At 42.2% G+C, this 15930-nt stretch overlaps 1 protein-coding gene across 2 annotated transcripts; it reads left to right on the top strand.

The window, feature by feature from the left end:
- Positions 1–2858: 2858 nt before the first annotated feature.
- LOC112258792 (casein kinase I) lies at positions 2859–12630 on the top strand. Of its 2 annotated transcripts, none has more exons than XM_024433376.2 (11): positions 2859–3079; positions 5519–5609; positions 5820–5930; positions 6222–6370; positions 6773–7001; positions 7215–7385; positions 7551–7699; positions 8042–8231; positions 8680–8819; positions 10314–10380; positions 10509–12630. In XM_024433376.2, the coding sequence occupies exons 2-10, from the start codon at positions 5534–5536 to the stop codon at positions 10344–10346; spliced, it is 1248 nt and encodes a 415-aa protein (XP_024289144.1). In that variant the 5' UTR covers positions 2859–3079; positions 5519–5533; the 3' UTR covers positions 10347–10380; positions 10509–12630. The 2 variants fall into 2 exon arrangements, with proteins under 2 accessions (XP_024289144.1, XP_024289143.1); XM_024433375.2 differs by having other exon boundaries at positions 3079–3216.
- The last annotated feature ends 3300 nt before the right edge of the window (positions 12631–15930 follow it).

Consider the following 15930-nt stretch of genomic DNA (forward strand, 5'->3'; position numbering starts at 1 on the left):
AGCCACACAGCCTGTAAGAAGCATGCACTTCTCCACAGCTATCATTTGCGGTGCAATTATGACAGTATGGAGTATTTAAATCCTGTATGTGAAAAACCAGAGATGGGCAACTTTGATGGGGGTAGGGGCCACAAAACAATCTGAACTCGTGGCTTGCGGGTCCACACGTGCAGTCAGAGACAGCCCTAATCAATTGGGGAATTTTGTTGGGCACCCCACCTTACGAACAAAACATATTGCTATGGGGCGGGGAGAAGATGTAACAATTTTATAATACAGTTCCTGCAATTTTACTAATTTTGCCATAGGGTGGAGAGAAATTTTTGTATTTTTGAATATGAGAGTGATTAACAAAATCAATGGGGAACCCCCTGTTGGTAATTTGACCATGATTACTACAAGTTTAGATAGCTGGCTAGACTAATTTACCAATCTAAAAAATGTTAGCTGATTAATTGGGCTAATTGAGTGACTGACCTAACAAGAAAAAAAACGATGCACTACCAAATTTGGAAATTGCACCGTGTGTGTTCTACTATTCTGACTTTCAACATCAAGTTTAGACCCCAACTGAGTTCCACAAAAGAGGGGGCTGCCAGTTGCCCATCACTGTGCAAAACCATCAGGATCTAGAGGTACCTTATGGTGACCTCCGCTGTTCTTTCACTTCTGCTGCTTGTGTCTAAACTCTAGGGTGCAGGACTACGGAGATTTGATTTTGATTTGATTTGGATCTCTTTTAGTCCCCATGAGTCCTTAAAACATTAAAATACAATTTAAAATATGAACACATTTCCACATATAATACACTATTACAAACATACATAATATACTAACATAATGACCCAATAAATACTCAATCTAAAAAAATATTGATTCTTCATCTACTATAGTCCCACAACATTTCTATGTATTATATTTAAATCGTTTTAAAATGTTTACATTTATACATTGAAAGGTTTCTGGTTTGCTCAGTTAATTTATTCCATTTCTTTATTGCTCTAAATCAAAATGTTATATGTCTATGTCTATTCCTTGTATTTACGGAATGTCTGTCTCTTACCAACTTAATACCGTTGTGAATAGAACTTGGCCGTCTTAAATTATGTATATTATTAAATAAAATATGCATGTTCCTTTCAATTATCTTATCGATTGATGACCAACCAAGAACATTGTGCATGAATGCAACAGAATAACAATATCGCCACCTTAAAACAATCCTTGCTGCTTTGTTCTATGCATTCTGCAGTCTCCACTTGATGATGCATATCCCCAGACCACCGAACAGTAGTTCACCTGACTCTCAATTAATGCTTGTGTTATTTGCTGAATAATTTTTCCTGGTAAATATTTAGCTATCCTTCTGATAATGCATGCTGTTTTAATATATATATTTTTTTTTACATAGATTAGTTATTTGAGACGACCATGATAAGCAGTTGTCTAGCTGCACTCCCAATAGTTTGGTTTCTGCCACTTCTTCAATTTGTACTCCTCCCATACTTAATTGTATCCCATGCTGTTTTGGCCTTTTCCTAGTGGAACAGACCAACATAACTTTGGTTTTCTTGGTGTTTAAAACAAGTTTGTTTTGGCAAACCCACTCCCTAATATTCTCCAAATCTCCTTGTAAAGCTTGCTGTACCTGTTAAAACGATTGTCTTGCTGCATAAATTGTAGTATCATCTGCAAATATAGTAGCTTGAGTTTCAGCTAAGGCATAGGGAAGGTCATTGGTATATATTAAATAGAGACATCCCCTTTTCCAGTGACCAATTAAATATGTATCTCAGTGGAACTGAAATCTGGGGAGCAGCACAGCGAAGCAAAAAAATTGTCCATAAGACCATAACCTGTAGATTTACCATCACGTAATGACTTCAATAGGTTTAACACCTCCTCCACTGACACCGTTTGCAGACTAAAAGAGCAGATCTTGCTGCTCATAATATGATCATCAATCCATTGGACAATAGCTTGTTTGGAAGAATGCATGTTTACCTTGTTGCTCAGTAAATTAATTTTCTATGTAAAAAAAATCTGCAAAATGATTGGCAATATCAACTGGTTTTGTTATTATTCTCTCGTCAACCTCCACACTAGATGGGCATGATGAGATAGATGTACCAAGTAAGCCCTTAACTGTGTTCCATAACTTTTTAGAATCGTTTTTACAATCAATAAAAGCATTGTTGTAAAACTGTTTTTTCTTTCGATTCAATTTAACTGCATAATTACGTAATGTTCTATAATTCTGTTCATCAATTTCTAATTTTGACTTGGCTGCTAAGACTTTTGCCATATTTCTTTGAGAAAAAGCCTCACCCAGTTCATCATCAAGCCATGGAGATGGACGAGCACCAACTGTACTCTTTCTTATAGAGAACCCTTTGGTAATGTGGATGAGGACTAATGTCTGGATGTAATCTTCACTATCTCTAAACCAGAACCACTGCTATTTGTTATGATGGCTCTTGTCTTCACTCTATTATCCTTCATAACAATGTTCATAAGAATCTAATCATCATGCAAAGGCCTATTCTCTTTATAACTGAACAAAAGCCAACTCTCTATGGTTGCGTTTACACAAGCAGCCCAATTCTGATCTTCTTTACACTAATCTTTTCATATCAGCACTGATCTGATTGGTCAAAAGACCAATTAGTGAGAGAAATATCAGAATTGGGCTGCCTGTGTAAATGCATATTATTTTCACTAATTCAGTTGCATCTATTTTCTGAGGCTGCCTATTCCTCAAATGTGTAACATTTAAGAATGTCTACAGTTGTAGCTGTTCTATTTCTTTAAGGCAATCCGGGTGCTTCTGACATCATCGATGTTGGTCAATGGTGCGTTGGGAGTAACGAGAGGGGGAGACAGAACTCTGATAGAGACGGCCATTCGTATTGAAGCTTCACAGGGACTATCAACAGGGAGTATAGCCGATTCTAAAGGAAAATTGGGGTATGAGAGCCACCAGAATCCGTTCCCATCCTTCGCTGCCCGGGGCCCAGTCTGACTGACATCCTTCGGATCAGCAACGCCACTGAACCACCTCTCGAATAAAGCTAATATCGTGTGAGTAGTGTACGGGGGAACCGACGAAACCAGGGGGGAAAGGGAACTTGATTCGACCGAACCGGAGTCTTGTATTCAGGAGCGTCGCAGAGGGGGAGGGGGCGAATAGAGATGGCTATCACTGGAGAAAATAGGGTAGGTAAGGGTGCGGCTAGAATAAAGTCAAAATGATACATGATCGTATACACTGTCAACTATTTGTGAAGCTTGAAGGTATTTAAAATGGTGTGAATGACTGGTACATGGTTGAAGCGGCAAGCGTATTATCGGGCTACTTGCTAGCTAGGCACAACCACTACTGATTACGGACAGTTGGTATTGTCACAGTAGCAACCTTTTGTTTGAAGTGTACGGTAGATATTATTATTGTAACCAGTTCGACTTTTGAGTGATCGTAAATGTCACAACTGTTCAACCTAGTTGAGATGCTTCCCTTTTGATTGTTACCAACGCAGCGACAGCTTTCTAAAAGGTTACGTAAGAAGATGTTTAGTTGGGTTGATGATACTCAAATCCGTAAAAGGATTTTGTCCATGCAAATGTTACATTTAATGTTGCCGTACCTAGTTAATACATTAACACTAGGTGAAATAGACTGGCATTATGTAGGCCTAGTTGTATTGTTTCTGAAAAAATTGTCTCTTTTCATGTGGTTGTGAAATCCTCCTAGCTTTTTGTTAAGACAGAATTCCTCTTAAAGAGAACGCATTGTAATTCTATGTAGGTTACAGGCCCACACTGATGAAATGATTCAAGTCAGTAAATACTCTGTACACTGTTCATGGGAATAGTGGTAATGGTTGAATATTGCAATACATGGTGCCAGAGTGTATGGTTTACACTGTAGTTACCAGGTCCTGATCGTTTCCTACCAAAATATAAAGCCTGGCTCTGAACTGTGATCTATTGATAAAACCTCTCACATGACCCAGTAGGATGAATCAACTGCTAAAGAATTATCATAAGTCCCGTGTTACAAACTGAATATCCAGCAGTAGACCATTGTGATTTTCTGGCAGTGTTCCATAGCTGAATGCTTTATATCACACATTGCTCCGTGCATGACAATGTCATTATTCCTGACAAAGCAATTCATCTATGGTGTTTCACATAGGCCCTGGTTAATGTTAGGTCTGAGCTGGGTCTCTACAGTTAAAACCCTCATGTTGTAATGAAACCTAACCCTTTATTAACCCTAATCCATCTACTACCATCACATCTGTATTTCTGTCTGTCACCTGATGCCTCTTCTGACAACACTACAGGCAATGGGAAGAACCTCATGCCAATCTTTTGGAATCATTTCCGGAAAGATATTTGGTCCCCCTTGGTAGTTTTAAATATGCACAACTAGTCCTGCACAATTGATTACTTTTTCCATTCCCGAATTGGTATGCCCATTGCCACACAACTGAGTTTGACCGAAAATGCTTCTTCTTGTTCTTCCTCATTCTGCTCTGTCATGAGCTACTTGCATTTCCAAAGTATTATGTTGAGAGGAAGTAGACCTGTAATCGTGGTGAGGTATAATGTGGTCAGTGCTGTAGGAAGGCCTAGGCCTAATCATAGGAAAAACATGACACGGTCATACACATACAATGAAAAGCTCTATAGTAGTTTAGTAATGAGAACTGACAGAATAATGCTTCCCATCTGTATGTACTACATTGTGAACTGAGAGATAGAAGAAGCTTTTCTTAGGCCACCTATATTGGTGTGGCGCTCTATAAATTATGCCTCATATCCTTCTCCAGGTCTTGCTCTAAAGTTCATTGCACAGATTCCTTTGTGGGCTTTGACACACATACAGCCCACGCAGCAGCGCCTTTGCAGTGGCTGCAGAATATGGTGTGGTTGAGGGTGCTAAATAAATGATGATCCTGCTCCAGTGTCACGTGCAGTTTGGCTCAGAAGACTCGCTTCCTTCCCTCCCTCGTGTCTGACAATGTCTACTATCTAGGCCCCAGCGGACTCTGGAGAGCTCTCCCGGGCCCTTCCAGGCAGATATGTTGTTGCTCTTTCTCTTGTCTGTCTTTCAGGCCTCATCTTCCATATTTCCCTCTGTATTTCCCACTTTCTCTGTACCACCTCAGCAGCCTTACAAATGTAATCATGTAGCCTATCGCTGGAATCCAGACAGCTGTCTGCTAATCAACCCGCTCAAGCAACACACTCACTCAATTCATTTAGTTGTTTGCAGTTAATGGTCGTCCTGTTTGGAATGTGTAAAGTGACCATTGTAAGACGGCCTACCGCTGGTTCAGGAAGAAATGTTCCATTAGTCAAAGTTTGCCTTCGATTCGAGATCTAGTGAATTCAGTTGGATTTGTATCGTTTCTTTTCATTTGCAAATTAGCCTATGCCAAGTGTAAAATATAAGACTGTACGGTCATGGTTGCCTCGTAACAACGTGGCCTCGTCTGTTCTGTGTCCATAGTGAACTTTCAACACCATGGATCTGAGAGTGGGGAACAAGTACCGACTGGGACGGAAAATAGGGAGTGGCTCCTTTGGAGACATTTACCTTGGTAAGTGGAAGTGCTCCATCTTTTCTCTTCTTCCTTGTCTTTTTCTCCATTTTCCTCTCTACTGGCCTAGTCCCCATATTGGCTTTTTTCCTCCTCTTAGCCATAGACTTTCTTTCCATTCCCTGGGTGTTCAACCGGAGTTTCTTTCCATGTTCATGGTTCACAAGTTGCTCCTGAGCCAAGCCCTGGTGTGTGTGTGTGCTTCTTCAGGTGCCAACATTGCCACGGGTGAGGAGGTGGCCATTAAGTTGGAATGTGTGAAGACCAAACACCCACAGCTGCACATCGAGAGCAAGTTCTACAAGATGATGCAGGGAGGAGGTGAGGAGAATGGGGGGGGGGTAACTGAGAAGGAACATTAGTAAATGCCATATGGACACGTCTGAGTGTATTGGGATCAGTAAGTAGTGACTATCATAAATGGTCAAATGTACCCAGTTATTGCATTTATTTCATTTCAGAAGTATCATGTTCACCAAAATAATGTGTAGAGCACTGAAACTCTTTTGCTGAAGTTGTTGTTGTTGTATGACATTAGTCATAAAGGATGTATGCGCACGTAACTATGGTTAGATGTACACTAAAAGCTACTTCTTTGTGCCTGCCTGACAGTGGGGATTCCCTCGATAAAGTGGTGCGGGGCAGAGGGAGACTACAACGTCATGGTGATGGAGCTCCTGGGCCCCAGTCTGGAAGACCTCTTCAACTTCTGTTCCCGCAAGTTCAGCCTCAAAACGGTGCTACTGCTGGCAGACCAGATGGTACAGAACTCTTATGGTGTCATCTTTTCCCCTCAATGTTCATTGTGCTGTTTGTCCTCTATACCCTTTACCAATAACTCTGTCTGCTGTCCTAACTTTGCTTGTGCTGCTGTGTCACCCTTTTCTCTTAACTTTGCTGTGTAGTCGTATTACTCTTCTATACTATTTGGCTGTCCTTTCTCCACTTCCTGTCCTCATTGTTCTTCCTTTTGCTCAGATTTGTTCTGTTACTTATTGTTTTGGTTTTTACCGGTGTTGTGCCCCCGAAAGGCATTGGCTGTTGGAGGGTTTAAATTACTGTAAGCTTACAGTAATGTTTCAAGGCTTTTACAGACCATGTCAGCAGAGCTTTCTGTTGTCTCGCTTCTCATTTTCTTCTGAATCCCCCTCTGTCCTCTCCAGATCAGTCGCATCGAGTACATCCACTCCAAGAACTTCATCCATCGCGACGTCAAGCCCGACAACTTCCTCATGGGGCTTGGGAAGAAGGGCAACCTAGTGTACATCATCGACTTTGGCCTGGCCAAGAAGTACAGAGACGCCCGCACACACCAGCACATCCCCTACAGGGAGAACAAGAACCTGACGGGCACTGCACGCTACGCGTCCATCAACACCCACCTGGGCATCGGTAAGGGACTTTTTAAAAAATCACCTCCTCCTGTTTGGCTGAAGTATCTAAATGTCTTTATGAATGTGATTTTCATTTTACCCTCCAATGCTCATGCCTAATGTTAAGATGTAGTGACTATTGTCCCCTTGTCCTTAGCTTACATATTTTGATACCACTCGATCCTGTCTGTCCTAAATAGCAAATCATTCAAACCTGTCTCCTGTTCTTCAGAGCAGTCTCGGCGTGATGACCTGGAGTCTCTGGGATATGTCCTCATGTACTTCAACCTGGGCTCTCTGCCCTGGCAAGGCCTCAAAGCCGCCACAAAGAGGCAGAAGTACGAACGCATCAGCGAGAAAAAAATGTCCACCCCCATCGAAGTGCTCTGCAAAGGATACCCCTGTAAGTGACTGCTAGTATCTGTCTAGGCTGTGACATTTGTATCAATGTGCGTGGACAACTATTTTTCTTCTCTATTGTGTTGTAACAAACATTTGCATATACCACAGTCTCTCAATCCTGGGTTTTTGCTCACCCTTCCCTTTTATTGCCATTGCTTGTCTGCAGCCGAGTTCTCCACCTACCTGAATTTTTGCCGCTCGTTGCGCTTTGACGACAAGCCAGACTACTCATACCTTCGTCAGCTCTTCAGGAATCTGTTCCACAGACAAGGCTTCTCCTATGACTACGTATTCGACTGGAACATGCTCAAATTTGTGAGTTTGCCACACCAAAGCTCTTATTCTTTACAAGGAACTAAGTGCTACATTCTGTCTGTACACCAGGTCTCTCCAACCCTGTTCCTGGAGAGCTACTGTCCTGTAGGTTTTCACTCCAACCCTAATCTTGCACACCTGATTCTAATAATTAGCTGGTTGATAAGATGAATCAGGTTACAACGGGTTGGAGCGAAAACCTACAGGAGGATAGCTCTCCAAAAACAGGGTTGTAAAGCTGTGGTGTACACTATCCATAGTGTCCACATAATCAGAATGATTTGGATGAAGTGTTCTATGTAGAGTTATGGGTTTGCTGTAACCTGTGTGGTCTCCTCTCAGGGTGCCAGTAGGACAGCAGAAGACGGTGAGAGGAGGGGAGCTGACGAAAGAGACGAGCGTATCGTAGGAGGCCCTCGGGGATCCGCTGCACGGGGTCTCCCGCCAGGGCCAAACCCACCAGCCATCAACAGAGTTAGGAATGGACCAGAGCAGGCCATCTCTAACCCCGCCTCACGGGTGCAGCAGTCTGGTGAGCACACACCTGTGCTCTTTTTAACTAGAGCTATAGTTGAATGGAATAGGAACATTTAGGAAATTATCCAAAAAGGGCCAATGGAGTGAGAGTGAGAGTGTGTGTGTGTGTGTGTGTGTGTGTGTGACTAACACACTTCAGTTAATTACTGTAGCTCCCTTCTGCCAATCAGTGTAATTTTGTAAATGCCGTATCTCTATGGCAAGACACATCATTCATCCAAGTTTCGTCAAAATCGTCCCAGTGCTGTCAGATTGCGTGTGACTAATTTACGAACGAACGGAGACCGAGCAGCAGAACACTACCCAATTTCATTGTGGGGGACAATGAAATAGCTTTTGATATAGATAAATCATTTTGTTTAAACGCATTGACAGAAATGACTGTTTGCAGTCAACAGTTCTATTTCTAAATGGCCTTCTCCCTTGTATTCTTCCTCTTTCAGGGAACACATCGCCGCGGGCTATCTCTCGCGCTGAGCGTGAGCGGAAGGTGAGCATGCGGCTCCACCGAGGAGCCCCCGCAAATGTGTCATCCTCTGACCTTACAGCCCGTCTTGACCAATCCCGAATTTCCACATCGCAGGTACGCTAACGCTACCCCATCATGCATCATCACAAACCCTAAAACCCAGGTGCCATGCACCTGAGCCCAACTCCTACGACCAACTTTTTGAGGGGGAATATCAACTGGAAAAATGTCCACCCTTCCAGAACAAGATTACATTTCTTGTCAAAGAGTCAGAGGACTTCCTATTAGTGTTTAGCTTCTATATTATGTAGCATGCAGTGGGTTGATTATTATTTTTATATTGTGCCACAATTGCGGCACTCACTTGATCACCCTCTTATTTGCACTCCAATTTTCGGAGTCCTTTGTTCTCTCAAATCAAATGTATTTATATAGCCCTTCTTACATTAGCTGATATCTCAAAGTGCTGTACAGAAACCCAGCCTAAAACCCCAAACGGCAAGCAATGCAGGTGTAGAAGCACGGTGGCTAGGAAAAACTCCCTAGGAAGAAACCTAAAGAGGAACCAGGCTATGAGGGGTGGCCAGTCCTCTTCTGGCTGTGCCGGGTGGAGATTATAACAGAACATGGCCAAGATGTTCATAAATGACCAGCATGGTCAAATAATAATAATCACAGTGGTTGTCGAGGGTGCAACAAATCAGCAGCTCAGGAGTAAATGCCAGTTGGCTTTTCATAGCCGATCATTCAGAGTATCTCTACCGCTCCTGCTGTCTCTAGAGAGTTGAAAACAGCAGGTCTGGGACAGGTAGCACGTCCAGTGAACAGGTCAGGGTTCCATAGCCGCAGGCAGAACAGTTGAAATTGGAGCAGCAGCACGGCCAGGTGGACTGGGGACAGCAAGGAGTCATCGGGCCAGGTAGTCCTGAGGCATGGTCCTAGGGCTCAGGTCCTCCGAAAGAGAGAGAGAGAGAAAGAAAGAGAGCATACTTAAATTCACACTGGATAAGACAGGAGAAATACTCCAGATATAACACTGACCCTAGCCCCCGACACACAAATTACTGCAGCATACATACTGGAGGCTGAGACAGGAGGGGTCAGGAGACACTGGCCCCATTCGATGATACCCCAAAGTCACCAAAAATTAGAATATTATCTGCTATGACTACAAGGTCCGATAGGGAACTCAGTGAGGAACGCTGTATATGGCCCAGGAGGCCTGTAAACAGTATCTATAAAAAGTGATTGGGTAGGCTGCATAGATTTCATGACTAGAAGCTCAAAAGAAATCTTTTTTCTTTATTTTTTTGTAAATTGAAATTTGCTATCTTAAATGTTAGCAACACCTCCGCCTTTGCGGGATGCATGGGGGATATGGTGACTAGTGTAACCAGGAGGTGAGGCCTCATTTGACACAGTAAATTAATTAGGCTTAAGCCATGTTTGTCAGGCCAATCACATCAAGATTATGATCAGTGATTAGTTCATTGACTATAACTGTCTTTGAAGTGAGGGATCTAACATTAAGTAGCCCTATTTTGAGATGTGAGGTATCACAATCTCTTTCATCGTGATACCTCTCCCCTCCCTTTTCTCTCTCTGCAGGTCAGCATGCCATTTGAGCACCTGGGGAAGTGAAACATTCAGTTCCACATGCACTGAATACTGACAGGTGAGGATGTCTCTTTCCCTAACACACGCAGGACTTAAGTAAATGTACCTAGTTTGTCAGACAGGTGATAAATAACAAGAAAACACTATATATACACATCTGACAAAATACGCAATCTTCCCTTGCAGGGCTTCAAGAGATCCTTTGTCCCAGTTTTGTTTCTGTTGTGAATTTTTGCTAATTGGACAAATAAGTGGATCTTGGAGGAAAGGACAGAGAATCATAAACTGATGAAAGGATGGCAGTTGGTCAAGGACTGCAGGAATTTCTCCCCTCCACCCTAACTTTGATGGGATAAACCTGGCCTGTAATAGTACGAGGATAAGATAGTGAATAACACCCTCCTCTCCACTGACCCATTTACCCCATGGTAGCTTGGATCATGCACCCCCTGCCACACACCTTTGTCCCTCCCCCACTATTCTCTGGGTGGCTGGCAGGTGGAAGACTGATTTGGGGGTTGAAAAAGACAAGCTGGTGCTCCTTTGCCAAATATAGTTGCAGGCACAAACGCGTTCCAAACCAAGAAAGGGTCAACTCGAAATTTGGGCTTGTGTGGATTTAGCCATTTCTGTTTACACTGCAAAGACCACACACACAAATGTACCCATGTATGTTTTAACCAGTTAATTTATAGAATAGTAAGGGGCTGTACTGATTGGTATGATTTACTGTGCATATTTTGTGAATAGATCATATTCATTTGGTGGGGGTCCTATTGAGGCTTGGGCAATTTTACTTTCTTATTTGATGTTTTAACTCCGAAAGGAAAGGTACAGCTGAAGAGAAGGAATGGTGAGAAGGATGGAGAGATGGGTGGGTGGTAGATGAAGCCATGAGAAGAAAGGAAGAGCAAGTGAACATTAGCTGAAATGATGTTGGGTTCTTTTCCCCTACTTTACCTCTTACTGAATTGCTAATTCTCCACTTTAGCCTAGCATTTAGGCTACTTCAACCCACTTTGGAACTGATGTTGTCCAAAAGCCAACACCTCACACAATGATTTCTACCCTTCTCCTGATTTTATTTATTCACCACCTCATCCACACTTGTTTTTTTTATCCTCCTTTTTGCCCACTTTGGTCTCCTTTTGATTTGTGTTCTTTGTTCGTAATATTTGGTAGGTTGGTAAGGTCAAAGCAACCATGCTTATTTTAAGACTGTGCAACACTCTTAAGACATGGAAGAATCACAAGCTTTCTTAATGTATCTGACCAGAGACTGCGATGAACAAGTTGGCAAATGATGGTGGCTATGATTTTCATGATTTTTCTTAATGCCAACTTTTACATTTTATTTTAATATTTTTCTTTTTGTAGGTCTGATGGGAATGGATGAGCTCTGTACTTGATTGAAGGGGGGTGCATCAGGTGTAATGGCTTTTTTTTTTCTTCTTTTTTTACTTCACTGTAAATATTTTTTATTTCTGTGTAAGCCAAAATGTGGTTGGTTGTTTTTAAGGTGTCATGTAGAAAAATAAATGCATAAATTGCAGCTGGGGATCAGTATTTTTTTTTAAATATATTAAGTACTAAATTGGGAGGAATTTTAGAAACTTTTACATCGCCAACTGGGTCGTGTGTGTCGTCAGAAGTGTAGGTCTGGTGCATGGACTCTCAGAATTCCATAGGTCCCCTGTTAAGATCACAGGGCTGCTGGGGACAAACTGCAGGCTATACATTTCTCATGCCTCATTATTTGAGATTGTCCGTCTCACTGTTCTTTTTCCGATACTCCATTTTGTTTCTCTTGTGTAAGAGGGAGCTCTTGGAAGTATTGCACTTTGTTTTTCCTATTTTATTCCCAGCAGTTTGTTCATAGTCTGTTTGTCACTACTCTCACCATCACTCCACTCAAAGCCTTTCCTGGAGGACCAGATATAGGACCTGATATAGGGCTGTCTACTTTTTTTTAACAAGGAGATCTATTCTATCCTTCTATTGCAAAATAAGAGGTCCCTGGATGTCATTTACCAGCACCCTTGATGTCATTGATAACTGGGACTCGGATGCAATCACAGTGATGTCACAGTTTCTGGTAATGACCTGTGTTTGTGACGTGTCCCTTTGGCAAGCCAGTGTGACCCAGTGGCAATGTAACTACGGGGAGGGATAGCGCTGGTCAGGCTATGGGGAGTATACACCTTGTGTATTGTGTACTGATATCTTGTACAGTTCTTTAACACACTTTAACTTTATTTACAACAGTATTTGTGTATATTTTATGACGTAATAAAAAAAATCAAATTTCCTCACTAGTAATTTGTTGAAATGGCTCTATTCTACTTCAGTTCTATGCACTTGTTGTGTACTGTTTATTTTTGTAGCTGTACAGTTGTGGCCAGAAGTTGAGAAAGACACAAATATAAATTTTCACAATTCTCCTGCCTCAGTTTGTATGATGGCAATTTGCATATACTCCAGAATGTTATGAAGAGTGATCAGAGGAATTGCAAAGTCCCTCTTTGCAATGAAATGAACTGAATCCCCCCCAAAAAAATTCCGCTACATTTCAGCCCTGCCACAAAAGGACCAGCTGACATGTCAGTGATTCTCTCATTAACACAGGTGTGATTGTTGACGAGGACAAGGCTGGAGATCACGCTGTTTGAGTTCAAATAACAGACTGGAAGCTTCGAAAGGAGGATGGTGCTTGGTATCATTGTTCTTCCTTGGTTACCTGCAAGGAAACACGTGCCGTCATTGCTTTGCACAAAAAGGGCTTCACAGGCAAGGATATTGCTGCCAGTAAGATTGCACCTAAATCAACCATTTATCAGATCATCAAGAACTTCAATGAGAGCGGTTCAGTTGTTGTGAAGAAGGCCTCAGGGCGCCCAAGAAAGTCCAGCAAGCGCCAGGACCATTTCCTAAAGTTGATTCAGCTGTGGGATCGGGGCACCACCAGTACAGCGCTTGCTCAGGAATGGCAGCAGGCAGGTGTGAGTGCATCTGCATGCACAGTGAGGCGAAGATTTTTGGAGGATGGCCTGGTGTCAAGAAGGGTAGCAAAGAAGCCACTTCTCTCCAGGAAAAACATCAGGGACAGGCTGATATTCTGATATCAGGCTGATAGGGTAGTGAGGTCTGCACAACGCATCACCGGGGGCAAACTACCTGCCCTCCAGGACACCTACACCACCCGATGTCACAGGAAGGCCATAAAGATCATCAAGGACAACAACCACCCGAGCCACTGCCTGTTCACCCCGCTATCATCCAGACGGCAAGGTCAGTACAGGTGCATCAAAGCTGGGACCGAGAGACTGAAAAACAGCTTCTATCTCAAGGCCATCAGACTGTTAAACAGCCACCACTAACATTGAGTGGCTGCTGCCAACACACTGACTCAACTCCAGCCACTTTAATAATGGGAATTGATGGGAAATGATGTAAAATATCACTAGCCACTTTAAACAATGCTACCTAATATAATGTTTACATACCCTACATTATTCATCTCATATGTATATGTACAGTGCCTTGCGAAAGTATTCGGCCCCCTTGAACTTTGCGACCTTTTGCCACATTTCAGGCTTCAAACATAAAGATATAAAACTATTTTTTTTGTGAAGAATCAACAACAAGTGGGACACAATCATGAAGTGGAACGACATTTATTGGATATTTCAAACTTTTTTAACAAATCAAAAACTGAAAAATTGGGCGTGCAAAATTATTCAGCCCCTTTACTTTCAGTGCAGCAAACTCTCTCCAGAAGTTCAGTGAGGATCTCTGAAAGATCCAATGTTGACCTAAATGACAATGACAAATACAATCCACCTGTGTGTAATCAAGTCTCCGTATAAATGCACCTGCACTGTGATAGTCTCAGAGGTCCGTTAAAAGCGCAGAGAGCATCATGAAGAACAAGGAACACACCAGGCAGATCCGAGATACTGTTGTGAAGAAGTTTAAAGCCGGATTTGGATACAAAAAGATTTCCCAAGTTTTAAACATCCCAAGGAGCACTGTGCAAGCGATAATATTGAAATGGAAGGAGTATCAGACCACTGCAAATCTACCAAGACCTGGCCGTCCCTCTAAACTTTCAGCTCATACAAGGAGAAGACTGATCAGAGATGCAGCCAAGAGGCCCATGATCACTCTGGATGAACTGCAGAGATCTACAGCTGAGGTGGGAGACTCTGTTCATAGGACAACAATCAGTCGTATACTGCGCAAATCTGGCCTTTATGGAAGAGTGGCAAGAAGAAAGCCATTTCTTAAAGATATCCATAAAAAGTGTTGTTTAAAGTTTGCCACAAGCCACCTGGGAGACACACCAAACATGTGGAAGAAGGTGCTCTGGTCAGATGAAACCAAAATTGAACTTTTTGGCAACAATGCAAAACGTTATGTTTGGCATAAAAGCAACACAGGACATCACCCTGAACACACCATCCCCACTGTCAAACATGGTGGTGGCAGCATCATGGTTTGGGCCTGCTTTTCTTCAGCAGGGACAGAGAAGATGGTTAAAATTGATGGGAAGACGGATGGAGCCAAATACAGGACCATTCTGGAAGAAAACCTGATGGAGTCTGCAAAAGACCTGGGACTGGGACGGAGATTTGTCTTCCAACAAGACAATGATCCAAAACATAAAGCAAAATCTACAATGGAATGGTTCAAAAATAAACATATTCAGGTGTTAGAATGGCCAAGTCAAAGTCCAGACCTGAATCCAATCGAGAATCTGTGGAAAGAACTGAAAACTGCTGTTCACAAATGCTCTCCATCCAACCTCACTGAGCTCGAGCTGTTTTGCAAGGAGGAATGGGAAAAAATTTCAGTCTCTCGATGTGCAAAACTGATAGAGACATACCCCAAGCGACTTACAGCTGTAATCGCAGCAAAAGGTGGCGCTACAAAGTATTAACTTAAGGGGGCTGAATAATTTTGCACGCCCAATTTTTCAGTTTTTGATTTGTTAAAAAAGTTTGAAATATCCAATAAATGTCGTTCCACTTCATGATTGTGTCCCACTTGTTGTTGATTCTTCACAAAAAATACAGTTTTATATCTTTATGTTTGAAGCCTGAAATGTTGCAAAGTTCAAGGGGGCCGAATACTTTCGCAAGGCACTGTATATACTGTACTCTATATCATCTACTGCATCTTTATGTAATACATGTATCACTAGCCACTAACTATGCCACTTTGTTTACATACTCATCTCATATGTATATACTGCACTCAATACCATCTACTGTATCTTGCCAATGCCGCTCTGTACCATCACTCATTCATATATCTTTATGTACATATTCTTTATCTCCTTACACTTGTGTCTATAAGTTAGTAGTTTTGGAATTGTTAGCTAGATTACTTGTTGGTTATTACTGCATTGTCGGAACTAGAAGCACAAGCATTTCGCTACACTCGCATTTACGTCTGCTAACCATGTGTATGTGACAAATAAAATTTGATTTGATATTCTGCAAAAGGTACAGGGATTGGACTGCTGAGGACTGGGGTAAAGTCATTTTCTCTGATGAATCCCCTTTCCGATTGTTTGGGGCGTCCGGACAAAAGCTTGTCCGGAGAA

Source organism: Oncorhynchus tshawytscha, linkage group LG09 (assembly GCF_018296145.1).
Source record: "Oncorhynchus tshawytscha isolate Ot180627B linkage group LG09, Otsh_v2.0, whole genome shotgun sequence".
NCBI lineage: Eukaryota > Metazoa > Chordata > Actinopteri > Salmoniformes > Salmonidae > Oncorhynchus > Oncorhynchus tshawytscha.

What these genes read in the sequence shown, in the direction of transcription:
- LOC112258792 (XM_024433376.2), top strand. Translation starts at nt 5,534, where the DNA reads ATGGATCTGAGAGTGGGGAACAAGTACCGACTGGGACGGAAAATAGGG. An exon ending in CTTTGGAGACATTTACCTTG is followed by an intron (nt 5,610 to 5,819) that starts GTAAGTGGAAGT and finishes GTGCTTCTTCAG; the next exon opens with GTGCCAACATTGCCACGGGT. An exon ending in CAAGATGATGCAGGGAGGAG is followed by an intron (nt 5,931 to 6,221) that starts GTGAGGAGAATG and finishes CCTGCCTGACAG; the next exon opens with TGGGGATTCCCTCGATAAAG.